Raw genomic sequence first — 19,552 nt, 5'->3', positions numbered from 1 at the left:
CCTAACAATCATGCTGCCAGCACTGTCAAGTGGCATTGGAGCTGGAAGTATGAAGACACTATCAGATGGTAGGTCAGCTAAGCACAACTCAAGGAACCCCTAGCAACCTCTGGAGGAACCCTAGGGTTACACAGAACCATGGATAAGAATGGATGCTCTAGGAGTGAGAAAAAAGGGTGTCTATGTTCCTGCCTGAGAGCAAAAAAGGTGCTTTTTTTGGAGTTACAAATACAGAACTGAATAGATTTTTTTTTAAAACCGGAGTTTAGTGTCAGCACTTGAAAAATATAGAAAAAGTAGCAGGAAAACAGGGGTGATCCTCTCTTGTAAATAATTCTGATCATAGAATCCTCAGCATTGTAGAGCCAATAGAAGAAAGAGGTTTATATAACAGCCACTATGTTTGAACAATGAAAATTAAGCTAACAGTCTCACAATGGCTTGTAATAATATACAATAAAAGAATAATATGCAAGAAAATGTACTTGCAATAACAATATATTTAAACATAAATCTGAACAATATACACATTTGATGACTATGTTAGTTTAATATCCTATGCCTCTGTGCCTCTACTAGAAACATGATGAGGTAGGAAGGTCTGGACTGATCATTTCATTGAAGATCAGGTTACTGCTTGCATAGTTAACAATGCACAGATGTATAGTGCAGGTGAAAAAGGACAGCCCAGGTTTAATGCCTTTATTGAGCTGTTAATCAGCTTTTCAATGCACTGTGTGTTTAACTTCCTTGATGTCACTGTCTGCTCCTATTACTGTACATATCAAGTCTAACTATTGTGACTAAAGAAGTAATAAATCAAGGGTTAATTGCAAAGAAAAAACAAAATTTAGAATCAAACCAGAAGAATAGCTGTTTGCCTGTTTGTTTTGCAAACATTTCATAGGGTTACCATGTTATCCCTTAACATAAAAGTAACAGGTTTTGGGGCTAATTAAGGTGATAATAGGATTTACCTGCAGTTTTGTTTGGATTGAACCCTTTCTCTGCCAAGGCTTGCTTAGGCAGCATCCAAAAGAACAAAACGAAACCAGCGCTCAAATCTTCATGCAGACTAAAGGAGATTCTGAATGCCAAACATTGAGGTGCAGCCCTTCAGAGATCGGGAAATCTAGGTGATGGTGAACAAAAACAAACAAGGGCGCACTCCCATCGTGCATTAACGTGGTACACCACGTATTTATTGAAAAATTATAGCTAAATACTCACAAACCAAAAGGGATAAAAACAGAACAGGTGATCCGTAAGGACAGTCCAATGGATTCAAACACCTTATAAGGGATAGGCTAACGCTTTTTGGGAGATGAACCCCCTTCCTCAGGTCTACATTTTAGCTTAGGCAGCAGCATTTACTTCTTCAAACCACTGTCAGCTTTCTTGTGGAAGTGATTCTGCTGAAGTGATTTTTTAATGTCTCCATAAAGAAGGCCTGTCAGGTACATTGTGCTCATGGGTGCATATAGATACAAGGAATCAACTGCTTTTATAACTTTTATAAGAGTATTACTGTGTACAGCCATTCACTTGTATGGCAGGCTGTACGTGGCACCTTCAGTTTCCCAGGCATGGGAAAATGCCCGGAACTTTATGCCCAGCATATTTACAGCCTCGCACTGTCTATGAGCACAAGACCTATATTGGTGGTCAGAGGCAGTAAGCATACCCCCTTGCAAGCAGATGCAGTAAGCTTTTTCACCTGTAGGTGGCCTAGTGCCATTATTGTATGGAAAGGGGAGTCTCATAAGGGAATTGGTCCCTTAGAGAACCCATATAGTGCCATGGGAGAGGAAGGTAGTCTGAATGGACATTTGGTGGCCAACATTTTATCAAGACAGTTGCATTTTAAAGATAACCTGTACTGGGAAAAATGTAGGTTCCCCTTGCTTTTCATTCCTGCCAAAAATAACTGCCAGGATTCAGTATTTTCTTGTTTTTTACCTGACCCTGACATAACACGCCACATACTTGTTCTTGGCTATCAACTTAGAGACATCCAGGCAACTAGCATTTTAATTGGAGACCAGTAATGGCAGCTCCAGTATTCCATAAGAGGAAAACCTTGGTGCAAAGGAATGTATCCAGCTCAGGATTCCAGTAGGAGCTCAGGTATATATGAGGACCCTCTACAAGGGAACACACACACTTTTTGACCCTACATTAGCTTAGGGGTCAAGTGGTGTATAAAGTGGGTGCATGCACAGCATTGGTGGTTGGGAACAGAATAGAAGGAACTATTGAAGAGACAATTGACAGTTCTTTAACCACTTCAATACCGGGAACTTTTACCCTGCCCAGGCCAATTTTCAGCTTTCAGCGCTGTCACACTCTGAATGATTATTGTCATGCAACACTGTACCCAAACTAAATTTTTATCATTTTTTTGGATAGTAGGCAGTCTGAGGTATTTAGCATGAGGCATGGTGAGTTTTTTGATGTTGTAATTTATTGTCATATTTTTTGGGAAAATTAAGATTTAAAGAAAAAAAAAATCACAATTTTTAAAAAAAATACTGTCACCAGTGCAGTGCAGTGTCATCATATAACTGGTGTTGTAGTGATCAGGGACACTGACTGGTGACAGTATAATAAAAAAAACTTTTTAAAAAAAATTTTCAAAATTTTTAATTACATTTTCTTTTTCTTTTTAATGATTTTTTATATAATACACTGTGACCAGAGTAATATAATGTTATCATAGTAACACTGTACTACTCTGGAGAAGTGATCAGTATTTTTTTTTTATACACATTATGATTGCTTATAGCAATTTATTTCATGACTAGTGCACCCGAGATAGGTTCATCCAGACCCCACTACACCACCGTTACCCTTTACCCTTCCATACCAATCCCCTTTACTTACTATACTTACAGAAAACACAACACCAATTTTGGAGTAAAATGGCCAGCACGGCCTTTTATTAACAAATCAAGTTTAAACACATCAACCATTCCTTATAACAGAAAACATAAAGAGTTGTCGTTGGTCTTTGAAGGCACCCCCAAAACGATCCGAAATGCACCTGCGGACAACCATATTCCACTAGGCCTCCAGCCGCAATCAACCAGCTCGGAGACAACCATACCGTCCGCAGTGCAGCACCACCACCTTCCAGTTAAACCTCGGTTAACTGGGAATGTTCCCGGGCACACCATACCAACGATGGGTCCCACACCATTTTGTACCTCCAAGATAAGAACCGCCTCCAAAGACCAACCACCGCCCAGGAACCAAATTAACCCCCTCCCCCCCAGGAGGAACACAACATTCACCAAACAGGGCGGGCGGGAGGGAAGCTCTCTCTCCCACGTCCAGCTCCCAACTGACGCCCCTCCCCAGAACACCCCACCCTAAAGTGCAGGAGACCCCACCTACACTCTCCTCTACCAACCAGATCCCCCAGCTATCCTTTACTAACTCTAAACAATCATTAACCCTCACACGTCTTCCTTCCCACTCTGGGCCTAGTCATGCCTGCCCTTCGCTAATTCTTTTCTTCTTTTATCGCTGCGGGCATTTCTTTGCTATAAATAAGCATTTTACTGAACGAAATCGATTCATTTACTTTATGTTGTTGTGACTAGCTGTGATTGGTCACAGGTAATCACATGACACAGATGGGCTGTGATTGGTTCAGTCTGTACCATGTGATCACTGTGACCAATCACAGCTAGCAACACAATTGAATACAATGAATGGCATGAAAGGAAGCCTTCCATTGTTTACAATTGTCATGTGACTTGCTTCTGATTGGTCACAGCAGTCACATGGTACTGTCAACGGGCCGGTACACAGATCAGTCATCGGCTGTGTCCAATGGACACAGCCGGTGAATGTTCTCACCACAGCCTATAGTATAATGATGGCTGGGCGGGACTTTCGTTAACTGGTTAATAGATACTTTTATGATTTAATTTGTTTTATTTTTTGATCAATTGATCACATATCTGCAAATCAAGTAGAAGTATACACGTTATTGGTGGATGGAAGAAGTATAAGAAGCACTGTTGATGATACAGTGGATATTTCTTTGATAGAGAAGTTTATGAGTTTATTCCATTTTTTTCATTCGATGTTGGTTTGATTGCCTGTTCACAAATATCTTTAATTTTATTTATACTAATTGTCATATACATTTATACATCATATACATTTATGTATATACAGTATGATTGATGGAATATTGGTTTGATAGTGAAGGATTTCACACTAGAGGACTAATAGCACCACACCTTGGTTAATTAATTTTCAGTGAAAACATATGATAGTGTTTGTAGGTGGGGGCTGCTTAGAGGTTTTAAAATAAGAATAAGCATAATCTTAATAATACATTTTCAATTACACTTTCAAAGTGATTATTTTAAATGTGGACACATTTAACCTAGGTCATTTGATACAGTACTGTAAGTTCCAGTCCTTTTGTACCCATAGATAGCCATTTGAAAATGGTTCAGACTCTAAAAGATGTTTTACTGTCACATCTTCAAGCAGAGGAGTTAATATAAATGCCCCTTGGAAGATGTCCCTTAGGACGAAATGTATAGGGCAGAGCTCAGGGGTGACATGCAGATGAGCTATGGTTTCTGTGATCTCTATGAAAATTTATTTTTGCTTGTATTTACCTTCTTTTTAACATAAACTGTCCAGGGTTAATACATTATGGAGTTCCTCTTGCATTTTCTCTGTATGTGCCGTTGAGTTATGCTGCAAGCTGCAGCTGGCATTTGGAATGGGAAAGAGAGCCATCCATCCATTAGGGTCTGAGCATTTCCCTATATAACACTATTAGACTTCTTATGCAGTGAGGTCTATGTTTTTGGTAAATAGTCTGTTGTTTAGGTGTTGGAGCACTGGAGTTCTTGGTGTCACAGAAGGAGCACTGAATCATTTTTTTATCTTACTGAAGATTATCAATTTATAGTCCTGGGACTTTTATGTCACTTTACTATTTGCACAATATAAGTATGTGTTTATATTCATTTAGGATGTCATAATAATGAATACTTTGCTTGTTTAACCCTTTAACACTGGCACCTGCGGGATGGGGTTTATGATCATGTGACTGCAATGATTGGCTGTTGCAGCGGTCACATGATCGGAAAACTCCTGATAGCAAGCACTGATCGGGAGCTTTCCATTAGGTGCTGGTAACTGTGCTGGGAGTGCACAGGGAAGGCACTTTCAGCACAGGTTTGTTTACATTTTGGCATGCATATATGTGGCCTCTCTCGGCATGAAGGAGTTAGAGATAATTCAACAAATTTTTATATAAAAATTCTTAATACAGATTCCTCTGTGTGTGTGTTTTTTTATTATTTGACATGTAAGTAATTTTAGTCTTTAGTCTTCTGTTCCCAGACATGATGAACAGTTTTGTTGCCCCCAAAAAGTGCTGGGACTTATTCTTGGACTTTTTCCACTATATATATATATATATATATATATATACATATACATATATACATATATACACACACACACACACACTGCTCAAAAAAATTAAAGATACACTTTTTAATCAGAGTAATGCAGGCCATAGATGGGGAGAAAAAACGGCAGATTTTTCTTTTAAAAAACGAAAATTCGGTCGTTCAAGCGGCCGACGTTACCATCAATGGTAAAAAAAATCGGCCATTTTCATCCCTTCTACAGCTGGCAAAAAGTGTCCCTGCAGAGAGCTCCACTATTTCTGACAGTTCTCTGACAGTTCCTTCACATTTACAGCGGTTGAAACATTGTATCTATTTGTTTCCATTTAGGATACAGATGTTTTTATTCGGAAACAAATAGATACAATGTTTCAACCGCTGTAAATGTCAAAGAACTGTCAGAGAACTGTCAGAAATAGCGGAGCTCTCTGCAGAGATACTTTTTGCTGGACTGGAATTCTTCTTATTTTCATCCTACTTCTTCTTCTTCTTCTTCATCATCCTCATCCTCTTCTTCTTCATCCTCATCCTCTTCTTCTTCTTCTTCTTCATCCTCATCCTCTTCTTCTTCTTCTTCATCCTCATCCTCTTCTTCTTCTTCTTCTTCGTCATCCTCATCCTCTTCTTCTTCTTCTTCATCCTCATCCTCTTCTTCTTCTTCTTCTTCATCCTCTTCTTCTTCTTCTTCATCCTCTTCTTCTTCATCCTCATCCTCTTCTTCTTCATCCTCTTCTTCTTCTTCATCTTCTTCATCCTCATCCTCTTCTTCTTCTTCTTCTTCATCCTCATCCTCTTCTTCTTCTTCTTCATCCTCACCCTCTTCTTCTTCCTCATCCTCTTCTTCTTCCTCATTCTCTTCTTCTTCTTCATCCTCATCCTCTTCTTCTTCTTCTTCTTCATCATCCTCTTCTTCTTCTTCTTCTTCTTCTTCATCCTCATCCTCTTCTTCTTCATCTTCTTCTTCATCCTCATCCTCTTCTTCTTCTTCATCCTCATCCTCTTCTTCTTCTTCTTCCTCTTCTTCATCCTCATCCTCTTCTTCTTCCTCACCCTCTTCTTCTTCCTCATCCTCATCATCTTCTTCCTCATCCTCATCCTCTTCATCCTCATCTTCTTCTTCATCCTCTTCTTTATCCTCATCCTCTTCTTCTTCTTCTTCATCCTCATCCTCTTCTTCTTCATCCTCTTCTTCCTCTTCTTCTTCTTCATCCTCTTCCTCTTCTTCTTTTTCTTCTTTTTGTCTTCCTCTTGCAGGTCACTGCTCATGCGCAGATTTTTTATCGGTAAAAAATCGGCCGATTTGCCCACTAATTGCCGCGAAAATCGGCCGATCGGCAAAATCGGCCGATTTTTTTCCAACTTTACCGAAAAACAAAAACGGCCAAAATACCGAAAAACGGCCGACCAAATCGCCCACTAACGATCCGAAAATCGGCCGATTTTATTTTCGGCCGACAAATCGGCCGATTTTCGACCCATCTATGGCCTGCATTAGTCAATTAAACTCCTGGGATATTGATCTGGTCAGTTAAGTAGCAAATTAGCAGAGGGATTTGTTCATCAGATGCTTTGGTGTTAATGAATATACCAACAGGTCCACTAGATAGGCAACAATGAGTTGACCCCCAAAACAGGAATGTCAGGCCACTGACATTTTTCCCCTGCTCCTCTGTTCTGTTTTTCACTAGTTTTGCATTTAAATAGGGTCAGTGTCACTACTGGTAGCATGAGGCGATACCTGGACTCTACAGAGGTTGCACAGGCAGTTCAACTCATCCAGGATGGCACAATAATATGTGCCATTGCCAGAAGGTGTGCTGTGTCTCCCAGCACAGTCTCAAGAGCATGGAGGAGATTCCAGGAGACAGGCAATTACTCTAGGATAGCTGGATGCCCAGGTCCAGATCTGGGAGGAAATACCCCAGGACACCATCCATTGTCTCATTAGGAGCATGCCCCAACATTGTCAGGCATGCATTCAAGCACGAGGGGGCCATACAAACTACTGAGTACCATTTTGAGTTGCTGCAATGAAATTTCAGCAAAATGGACTAGCCTGTTGCATCATTTTTTCACTTTGATTTTTGGGGTGTCTTTGAATTCAGTCCTCTGTAGGTTGATAATTGTAATTTCCATCAAATGATGGGGCATCCTTACGTTCCTAACATATTACCCAGTCCATATTAGTATAGATATCCAGCATATTTTCCCCATTAAGATCTGATTTGTTTAAAGTGTTCCTTTAATTTTTTTGATCAGTGTATATTGGCACCTACCCACTTGTGTATAGGGTTGTATAGCAAAAAACACCTGCGAATTAATGGAAAATTTCCAAACACAATTATGGTCTATTAGTGAAACTCAAATAGTCATACAAAACTATAGCTAACAGTTAAAGAGTCATATAAAAATGTTCATATCAGACATATTTACCAACATCCTTCTAATGCTTACATACAGCATATTGGCACAAAAGTTTTAATTGTAATACGTTTACATAATAATCAATAGATATTAATAGGTTTGTAATTAGGAGTTTACAAGTTCATTTTTGAGTTGCCATTGCTCCATTGAGATTGTGCCTCACTATGCTTTTGCATACTTATGTTATTACGGAAAGCATTTGTTTCTTGGCCCTTTTAAACACTTGCTGGTTCCTAAATTGGGCTCATTATTATTATGTCGATTACTACTGCCACCTAAGCTTGACTTTTTCCCCAGCAATTGGGACTCATGGAAAAGAGCTGACACCTCCACCAGTCTAAGTCCAAAGATCTACTGCTGGAGTAAAAAATTAAACTTTTTGCTATACATTATGAAACCTGTAACCTACTAACAAGCCCTCACATCCAATAAGATGTGATAGTTCTTGACAAAGATGTAAATTAAAGTTTAAGTAGGGCTTTTGAACTTCATGTATAGCTGTTTCAATGTACTTTTTTTCTGTTTGCAGCTTCTACATAAGAATGGAAAATTTACAATTCTTAACGGAACAGCTGAAGGAGAAGAGACCGTTGAAGTGATCATACAGGCTGAGGATTTAAATGTATTTCAGGAGAAAGAGATAGCAAAAGAGGGTATGTACGTGACTTTCTGTAGTTATTTTGCACTATTGTGTTTAAAAGAAAATGGCACTTTTATTAAAAGTTATATAATATACTGTATACCATTGCTACACAAACCATTTTGTAATCTGTAGGCGCTTTTTCCAACATGCTTGCATGCACATGTCTACAATTGAGGGAACTGAAAAGGATTATTTTCCAATTTAAAGAGGCCCTGTCATCAGCTGAAAATGCAGGTTAAGCACAGAAAATTTTTAAAACTTCCTTTGCATAAACATTGTTTTCATTTGCATTGGGCCCTTGAACTTATTAACAAATGTTAAAAATCAGTTTTGTATCATAGCCCTTCCCTCCTTGTAGGTCATAGCCCTTTCCCATTCTGGCAGTGTCTAACCATTCTCTGTGCTGACCCAGCTCCTCTACCCTCCCCTCACCTCCATACAAAACTGTATATGGTGCTGCTGGGGTAGGAGATAAGGGGAATAGTAAAAATGACACATGAGTGAAAGCTGAGTCTTCTAACATCACATCCAAGGTGGCGATGCCCAGTAGTAGTCTCAGGGCTTTTAAATGTCTCCACAAGGGAGGCTTTTGTAGGTAAATAACATGTCTAAAATACATTAAATGTATATATATAGTATTATGGGGAGTTTGTGTTGAAATGAATGGTCTGGCGACAGGTTCGTTTTAAAGGTACACTCAAAACTAAAACCTGTACACTTATCTTTTCAAAACATTTCAGGAAATTACCTTATTGGGTAACCTGTAGGTCCTGCTTGCTAACTTTATGGAGTTCTATTCCCCCTGGCAATCCAGGAAAATCTCATGCATATACTGTTTTTTTTTTTTCAGAAAGTGGAGCCTAAGGTCTACCCATTGCATGTGCAGTGCATATTGCATTCATTAGTTCACCAAGGAGCTCACATTGCATTGTGGAACGCTTTCTATCAACAGTTTATAAGCTGCCTGCAAAGATTTGGGGCTTTCAGGGTATTGTGGTGCTTTGCTTATAGGGTTGCCACTTCATCCCTTTAAAACCAAACACATATTATTTACACAGGTACTGAGGCTAATTGAAAGCACTAAGTGAGTTTAATTACCACCTTAATCAGCCACAGAACCTGTATAATTAATATGTGTTTGGTTTTAAAGGGATGAGGTGGCAACCCTATTTGCTCAAAGAGTAAATCTTTTGTTGAGAGAAAACAATCCTCTCTTTGTGATCAGTGTATATTGCAAAGATTTTAACAAACTTTGCATCAGATTCCTACCTTTTGTCTCTCTGAATAAATAGCTATTTATTTCAATATGCTTGTAATGTACAGCGCTGAGCAAACTATTGGCACTTTATAAATACTGTATAATAATAATAATAATAATATGTCCTTGGCAGACTGAATCTGAATGGGAGAGCCTGGTTCATTATAATCAGCTGGTGCACTCTCAGTGTTCTAATGAGAAAAGCTGCACGGTCTGTATATCTTTAGAACTATTTTACCTTTGGGGAGTATCTCACTGAAACTAAAATTCCCATTGAAGGGGGTGTCTAAAATTTGACTTATACCTTAGTGCAGACCTATGGAAATATCAGTGAGCCAATCACACAAGCAAGAAATTACATTTCTAGAGAGGAAGGGGTTCTATACATCAACATTACAACATGGGTTGTGTAGCAAATGTATATGTTATATTATTTTTTTTGTTATCTACTACATAATTCCCAGAAATATTAAGTTACCCTTTAAGTGAATTCTGCAGGCATTCAGTGGTACATGCTATCATCAGATGAGAGATGACTTTGACTTTCAATTTTTTGCATTTAAAAAGATTCACCATAACACCACATCTTTCTGGTAGAGTGGTTTTGGAAACAGCAACTACAGAGCTATGAAAATGTACAGGTCTGACCCAGGAACATATTGACCATGAGGCAAACAAGGCTTTTGCCTAGGGTAGCAATTTTTAGGGGGGCGGCACTGCCCCCCCGGAAGAATGGACACACGTGGCAGAGATGGAGACCTGGTGAGGCTCCACCATGGAATCCGAGGGTGTAAGCTTCCTGCACAAAGAAGGAAGACACTGGGCTTGGCTCCGGGGATGGGCAGCTGCTTTTCAGAGAGGTTAAGGTTAGTGCTTGACTAACTCTCTCTGTGGGTGGGATGGGCGAGGGGGGTGATTGGCGGGGAGTGGTGGCGGTGGGGGCTGGTTTGCAGAGAATGGCAGTGAGGGGGGCCGGGGGTTTGTTGGAAGAGAATGGTGGTGGTGGGGCAGGGGGTGGTTTGAGAAAGAGTGTCGGCGGCAGGTCAGCCCGGGCCGGTGGGGTGGTTGGTGGAGAGTGGTGGCGGTGGAGGAAGGGGGGATTCGGGGTGCTGGTGATGGGCATCCAATTCTAGTGGTCGTGGGGGAGAGGGCGGGTGCTGCTGGTGGTGGGAGGTGCCCAGTATTACCTAGAATAGCACTAAACTAAATATACCACTGGTCTGACCAGAGGTGCAGGTTAAACTCTTGCAGAATCAGATTGTAATGCTTGTAATGCATTATGCAAGAAACATGGTAAAGTAAATTGAGTGTACAGCATTTCAAAAAACAAAATACTAGCCATGGCTCAATGGATTCACACTTTGCTTGCAGCTCTTAAATATATAGAAATGGATTGATTGCTTTGAGCAAAACAGACAAAGGCACCATGAAATGCCTCATATCCTCATATATTAATGTTGTATCGAATTCTTAACATACAAATGTAGTGTCATATGGCATTAGACTAGAATAAAAGACTAGGATTATCTTGTTCTGAAAACAAACAAATATGACAATGTACAGCTCTGCAAAAACTGTGGAACCCCTGGATATATTCTGTGGAACAGCATTTAGTGGCACATAGCAGCATAGTTTTAATTCATAGAGTGGACCATAGACCTGCTGAGCATTAATAAGCACTAGAGCGTGAGAAACCTTTGTGCTGGAGGTTACAGTTACAGTCACCTTCACACATTACCTGTCCTTGTTGCCCTTGTTTTTTGCCTTTGTATTCAGTACAGAATCCACTCTAACCAACAGAAAAGATTGTAGTCTGTTTGGTAGCCATGTTGTCTGTCCGTAGCACAGGTTTGTATAGTTGACAGATAAAATGCTTAAGCAAATTTGCATTCATGCTTCCTGCTTTGGCACTGCCTTCATGGAGAATGAGGGTTGTGGTGTAATTATAGAATGTTACCGTTCAGCTCAATGTTCCCAAATATAATATTATTCTTATTATTATTATACAGTATTTATATAGCGCCAACAGTGTGCTCAGAGCTGTACATTATAATGGGAGACAGTACACGAGACAGCACAGTAACAATACAATTCAATACACGAGGGGTTCGAGGGCCCTGCTCCTTGGAGCTTACAATCTAGGAGGGAGGGGAGAGTGGTACAGGAGGAAATAGCTGTGGGGGATAGAGTGGTGGGAAGAGTGGAGGAGATCGGCAATTAGGTGAGGGCGGGGTAGGCTTCTCTGAAGAGAAAGGTGAGGAGGGTAGGTGACAGTCTGATGGATTGCGGTAGTGAGTTCCAGAGGTTGGGAAAAGCCCTGGAGAAGTCCCGGAGATGGGCATGGGAGGAGGAGACCAGGGAACTAGAGAGTAGGAGGTCTTGTGAGGAGCGGAGAGTGAGTTTTTGGTGGTAGATGGATATCAGATCGGTGATGTAGTTTGGGGCAGTGTTATGAACAGCTTTGTATGTCAATGTTAGTCATTTGAATTTTATGCGTTGGTCAATTGGAAGCCAGTGGAGGGATTGGCAGAGGGGGGTGGCGGATACGGAGCGGTTAGTAAGGTGGATGAGTCTGGCCGCAGAATTCAGGATAGACTGAAGCAGGGATAGCCTGTGTTGAGGTAGGCCGGTGAGGAGGGAGTTACAGTAGTCAAGTCGTGATATAACAAGGGAGTGAATGAGTTGCTTTGTAGTTTCTGGAGTTCTGGAACGGATATATTTTGGAGATGTTGCAGAGGTGGAGTCTGCATGAATTTGTCAGCGATTGGACCTAGGGCTGGAAAGACAGATTGGAGTCTAGGATGACACCTGGTACTTAGGCTTGCGGGGTGGGGCTGATGGTGGCGTTGTTGGTCGTGATGGAAAGGTCGGGGGGGGGCCGGGGGGAAAACTAGAAGCTCAGTTTTGGCAAGGTTTAATTTGAGGAAGTGGAGTGACATCCAGTCTGATATGTCATTCAGAAGGCTAGTGATTCGGGTGGTGACTGAAGGGGTGAGGCGAGGGGTAGAGAGATAGATTTGAGTGTCATCGGCATAGAGATGGTAGTTGAATATATTAGACCCCAGGCATCAGGAAGCAATAATTATATATGAAGCACCCCATTTTGATACATGTGCTGTGTTTCCCAGTCAAATTCAAATGGACCATACAAGTCTTTATACCATGTCTGTTCCAAACAGCAGAGGATCTGTAAACAAATCCCGAAAGGTGAACAGATGTCACTTTTGTAACATCCATGTCTGTCAGTTTTGCCTTCTCAGAGCTTAACAGACTCTTGTTAGGTCTATGGGCAGGTGGATGTAAATGGACGTGCACCCTTTTACATCTGACTACTTCAGACCCGTCACCCCTCAAAAATACAGAGGATGCAGATTTTTTTCTTTTTTCTTGGCCCTAGATGTGCTCAAACAAGTGAAACAAAGTGGGTACTGTAAAACAATGTTTCTCAAATTTTTTAGCTATAATACCCTTTACAACTATGCACAATTTCCAGGCACCCTAGTCTAAAATGTAAAGAATGTAAATGTCACTTATCATTGGGAAACCTGAGCTTGGGAAGAAGCACACAACCTTCTTAATAAACATCATAAGCTTTCCTTCACATCAGAGTGCCCTCTTGACAGGGTCCCTCCATCCTAGAATCCTCTCATCACATCAGAGCCTCCCAGTCACGGTTCTCCCCACTCACACAGTCATCCCATATTCAGAGCTCCTCAATCCTATGCTCATGGCACCCTGGTTGAGAAACACTGTTTTAAAATCTAAAGTAGGCTTAACGAAACAAACTAGAGCCAGCTATAGATGTTGCGATTTTCTCTTCTGCAACCATGGTTTGCAGGAAAGAAAATTGTTCAAACCCACCCCCCAGTCTGTGTTGATTGGGGAATACCTCCCGCAAAGCTTTTGTGTTCTCCCAGTGGCAAGGTGCAGGGGGGGCAGCCGTCCCTCCAGGAATAATTGCATGAAGAATCAAACAGGCTAGTTTTGCCCAATTCATACAACCATCAATTTAGGCACAGTCAGCCTGCCTATACATGGATCGAATATTGGCCGGCAGAGATTCGAACCATCTATGACCAGCTTGGTTTTTACAAACATCATTTGCTTTGCCTTAAAAACTCAAATCTGCTAAATATTCAGAGGTAAGCTTGAAACATGTGGTACATGTTCTGGTGTATGGTTTGCTGTTAGCTGCTCTTCATAAAAAGCTCCAGTGACCTGAGAGCTGCTAGGGTTGTGTTTGGTTTTGACTGTATTTCTAGGAAGTTGTTTGTGAATGAATAGCAGGAAATAATTGCAGGATGATCAAATTTTGCTCCATCAGAGATGAATCACACTAATCAACATACTCATAAAAAGGGAGAGGGGACAGGATGGAGAAAGTTGAGATAGAACACACAATGATTGTTTTGAGCAGACCTTGAGTTAAAACCGGATATTTCTTACACTTCATGCCTTTCGGTGGAAGTCACCTGTTTAACCCCTCAATTACTGTGTAGCTCAGCAGAGGCATCATTCAACAGAGAGACTGGCTAGCTGTCAAGTGCATTTTTTTGTAGAGCACTCCTTCCGGTGTTCGGCTGACCTTCCTTGTTCAAGAAAAAAAAGATGTCTACTATTAAGAGCCTGCATGTGTTTTGGGAATTAATGAGTATTATCTAACTGACAAAATAGTGAAAGCCTAGTGGATACTAATAGTATGAGGAGTTAAACAGAAAAAAGAATATATTGAAGCTTACCGGTACTTAGATGTGTTGGCTGCATTCGTTTTCTTTTCTAGTATTTTTTGGATTTGTTTTCACCTGCTAGTAACTGTCCTAGGGTGACAACACCTACTGTATATATTTAGAAGCAGTCTTGTCACCCTAGGATAGCACCTTAAAAATGTCTAAACATGTCAATGCATCTAGCATTTGAGCATTAATGCATTCCAATGGCCAGAATAAATTAATATTTAATTGGCCAATGGAATCCATTAATACTCAAATGCTTGACGCACTTAGATGCGCCTAAATGTGTGTGCAATACACAGCTTTTACTGCATTTTTAAGCAGCTTTTCTCCTGCTAGAGGTTCTGGCATTCAGAGGGCTAAACAGATTCCCTGTGTACATGAAGCCTAAGAGTGCAACAGAGAGCAAAGGAAAAACATCTGCTGAGAAGGTTTCTGGCAGGATCAACGTGCATTTTTGAACTTATTGAACCGATATAGCAACATGTTTTCAATGGTATATTTAACAGACCACAAGTTCATTGTTAGGGTCTACACACTCTTCAAATGAAATCGTATTGGGCTACATTTACATGGGTGCATGGGATGGTACAAACAGCAGCAGCTGTCACATTTGTACTTGTCTGAGCAGTTACATAGAGCCTTTGACCAACCCTGGATACAGCCAGTGTGCGTTCAGGGTCTGTGCTTCTGTGGAGCTAACTAGATAATTTATATGTGGCCATACCACAGAGTGTTGCAATGTCCAGAGCCACCTCGGAATGCAGCAAACTGTCCTTTCCTTTCAGCCCATGTGAATGTAGCCCACACGTTCATACATTTTTAAAGTAATCTAGCAAAAGTTGCCATTACTGTTGATGCGGCTGGACATTAAGGCATGATCTACTTTTCAGGAAAGGTCTCAGAAATATTCAGAGTTGGAAGATAGGATCTTAGCCAGACACCTCTTTTGTCATCCTATCCTGGGAAAAACAATAGGCATGAAGGCCACAGACAGTAGACAATAATAAGATTTGCAGGCACTGTTGGAGGCCTTTTTATAAAATCTTGTAGATAAACATGCATGTGTCTGAACATGCTTATTCTGTGGAATTGGGTAAAGGGAGCACACCTCTGGTGTTGAAAAATATTGATCGGAAAGGCCCTTTAGATCAACATTCATCAGAATGTACTGGATAATCAAATGTACTGGAGAATTTTCACATGAATTTTTGTACTAACGTTCATCCACAAATCTACTAGTGTATGGCCAAGTTAAGTAATAAAGAGAGAGATAAGCAGGCAACTAACATTTTAGGAGGCGTTTAGCAAAGGCATATTGTGATCAATCAGTGCCGCTGGCTATAGCATGCAACACTGATTAGTGTATTCTGATGGTGATGCAAGTCTCCCTCCTATCTGAAAACAATACCTCAGTAGGAAGGATTTGATGTGGATGGGGGAACCCAGTCCTTTTTTTTTATTTTGTTCAACCCACTGGTTTGTAATGTATGGGCTACTTAATAGTGTATGTGATTTTCGTTGGGTAAAGTCCATTCATTCCAATATCGTATGTTAAATGCAAACAACATTGTGAAGTGCTTTTGAGTGAAATTCATCAAGCCCTTAAATGTACTGAGAATTTGTTTTTACAAATTTGTGTATGGATGTCTGCTTTTCAGGAAAGGTCTCAAATATTCAGAGTGGGAAGGGAGGATCTTAGCCAGACACCTCTTTTGTCATCCTATCCTGGGAAAAACAATAGGCATGAAGGCCACAGACAGTAGACAATAATAAGATTTGCAGGCACTGTTGGAGGCCTTTTTATAAAATCTTGTAGATAAACATGCATGTGTCTGAACATGCTTATTCTGTGGAATTGGGTAAAGGGAGCACACCTCTGGTGTTGAAAAATATTGACCAGAAAGGGTTTTCTACACGCCCTCTAGATCAACATTCGTCAGAATATACTGGATAATCCCTCCTGTCTGAAAAAAATAACTCAGTGGGAAGGATTTGATGTAGATGGGGGAACCCAGTTTTTTCTTTCGTTCAACCCACTGGTTGTCAAATGCAAACAACATTGTGAAGTGCTTTTGAGTGAAATTCATCAAGCCGTTAAATGTACTGAGAATTGTTTTTTACACATTTGTGTATGGATGTTTGTGCAAATGTTTGTTTAAAAATCTACTAGTGTATGGCCAGCTTAAGTGAGTCACTCTTGCCTAGTGGTGGTGGGCCATGGGAGATGGCACTGATGCATCAATGACTGTCTAGGTGAGGAAAGTCTGCTGCAATGAAGTGCCTAGGAACCATATTTCAAAATGTGTTGGCCAAAGGTTTAAAAAATGTGTTTGGAAAGCAGACACTGGAAATGGTGACTCTAGCAACCTTCTGGTCCATGGAAAATGGAGGGGGATAGTCATGACATGGTTAAACCTGTGCAATTTAGACATAACAATCATGGTTAAATATAGACAGCTTTTCATTAACATTATGATCAATAAAATGTGTTCTTCCATTATAAAGATGAAGCTATTGGTGGCTAATAATGAGGACTGAATAACTAACTTCACTGAAAGTGGTTTGCTTCGATAGAAACTAAAACGTCTACCTACATTTGTTCCTCTTGCAAGGTCAGACCTTCCCCCTATGAATCTAGGCAGGCAACTGAACCCTCCTATTTTGTCTCTTCTTGCCTACATCCTCTAACCCCTTCCATGCCCCTCACACACACATATTTCATTCTCCCCTTACTTTGTTTGCTATCTCCCTCTTTTCTCTCCCAAACACAAGCACTTCTCACTGACCATTATACTTAAAGTTGTTGTAAAGCTAGAAGGTTTTTTACCTTGATGCATTCTATGCATCAAAGTAAAAAACCTTCTGTGGTGTGCTCTCTCCCCAGCCCTCCCCCCTCTTACTTACCAGAGCCTGGTCTTGATCCAGCAATGTGCACGAAGGCAGCATCTCTCTTGGCTCTCTTTCTCCTCTTTGGCTCACAAGCCGTTGGCTTCTGCTGCTGTCAATCACAGCCAGTGGGGAGAGGTGGCGGGCGTTGCCAAGCTGTGCTTTGTGTGTCTATGGATACACTGAGTAGGAAACACACATGAATGACCCCATAGGAGCCAGGAGCACTGGCAGGGGACCCGAGAAGAGGAGGATCAGGACTAATCAGTGCAAAACCATTGCCCAGATCAAGTAAGCATAACATGTTTGTTCTTTTTAAAAAATAAACCAAAACTATCCTTTACAATCATTTTAAAGTAAACCTCTCTCATTTTCTCCCTTTTGGTGTGCTAAATATTGAACAGATATAACAAAACACTTACAATGTTATAAGTGCAAAGAATATCTGTTGATTTGTTCCGGAATCTTGTGAGCTGATAACGACCTATGCTCTCTGAATGCATAAAATTAGGGGCAGTGGTGACTCTAGGAACAATATATAGGGGGGCACATAAGATACCACAGTCAAAACTGGTGAAAAGTAAAAATTTTCACCACTAAATATATATATATATATATATATATTTTTTTCCCCTTTAAATAATGTCAGTATAATGTGTCAGTCAGCGGTGGCTGCAGGGAAGAGGAGAGAGTGCTTGACAATAGCCAGTAAAAAAATAAAAAAAATGGCCACTGCCCCAATTTATAACTGGCCTTCACAGCAAGGAACACATAAAAGGGCAACACATGTCAAACAATAAAAGAAAATTTTTTTTAGCTCAACTTTTCAACCAGCTTGTGAACAAACCGAATTGTCCTATCTAACAGTTTGCATTAAAAACAGGGATTTAGTTAGCACACATTTGCAAATGCATGCAAACGCTGCAGAGCCCCTTCACAGCACCCCAATATTCTGCAGTTCCTAACTCTATAAATTTTGAGAGCATCCTTAGTAGAAGCACATGTATCATGATGGATGGACTGAGGGCAGGTGAGCCTCAGGGAGCCCACCCCTTCTTAAAGATACAGGCGCACACTGAACACCCAGCATTAAACACAATGGCAGTCAAGGTGTTCAGTACACCCCCTCACCAGCATATCAACAGTACAAAAAATGTCCACTGCCCCAATCTATATTTGGCCTTCACAGCAAGGAGCACATGGAAGGGTGACGCATGTCAAACAACAAAAGAAAAAAATTCCCAGCTATACTTGCCGACGAGCCTGCGAACAAACCAAATTGTCCTAACTGCTTGTGTTAAAAACAGGGGTCTAGTTAGCACACATTTGTAAATACATGCATAAGCTGCAAAGCCCCTTCACAGCACCCAATATTCTGCAGTTCCCAACTCATTATTTCCCCTTCCTCCAAAGCCCATCCACAGCACCCAATATTCTGCAGTTCCCAACTATACATTTTTAGAGCCTCTGTAGTGGAAGCAATGGCCACTAAAGCCTGGAGTGGTAACATCATCCATAAGTTCCCATATCCCATCTGTTGTTGGCACTCCCTCCTCTCCCCTGCATACACCATTGGCTCACACAGGGGATAATGTGACCAAACTGGAGCAGCCTGAAAATAGATGTATACATTTTTTCTACACAGGTTAGCCAGTATAGGCATTAATAGGAGGGTGGGAGAATTTTTAAAGCTAGTTAGGCTTAAACTGGAAATTCTACTTTAGTCCCTCCCTATTGGTGGGCATTGGCAGAGTTAATTAACTCCTTTGTGCTGCATTATTGACCATTGTCAGTGTTTTATAACCCCTTCATAAAGGGGTTATTTAACACTGACACTGGTGCCCCTAGTGCAGCACAAAGAGGTCACTAATGCATCAGTGACCAGTGGCAGAACATTAACCCTGCCTTGCTGCACTTTACTGACTAAACACATTGTTAATTAATTAACCCCACCCCCAAGGGTTAACCTGTTCACTTCTCAGGAAAGAGAGAGAGGGAGGGTGGATGAGTGAGAGGGGGTGGTGAGAGAAGGGGTGGGGGGGGTGATATGGGGGGGGGTGAGGGAGTACCTTCCATGCCAGTGGTAGGGCATGTATGATGGCCAGCAGCAAGTAGAGCTTGTTCTCCTTAAGGGTGATGATGGGGTGCTCTGTTCCTT

At 40.9% G+C, this 19,552-nt stretch overlaps 1 protein-coding gene across 2 annotated transcripts in view; it reads left to right on the top strand.

Moving 5' to 3' along the window:
- The window catches only part of AKAP12 (A-kinase anchoring protein 12), a 223,514-nt gene that overhangs the window by 159,405 nt on the left and 44,557 nt on the right, over positions 1 to 19,552 (top strand). For both annotated transcript variants that reach the window (XM_089694248.1, XM_089694246.1), the window contains one exon: positions 8,404 to 8,527. In XM_089694248.1, coding sequence (XP_089550374.1) covers positions 8,404 to 8,527 — 124 coding nt within the window. The remainder of the gene's footprint in view (positions 1 to 8,403; positions 8,528 to 19,552) is intronic.

The sequence above is a fragment of the Staurois parvus genome, unplaced genomic scaffold (genome assembly GCF_062004578.1).
Source record: "Staurois parvus isolate SC_StPar_1 unplaced genomic scaffold, SC_StPar_1.0 ptg000657l, whole genome shotgun sequence".
Lineage (NCBI taxonomy): Eukaryota > Metazoa > Chordata > Amphibia > Anura > Ranidae > Staurois > Staurois parvus.
Note: the sequence above shows the minus strand (reverse complement) of the source record. Positions and strands in the feature narration are given on the sequence as shown.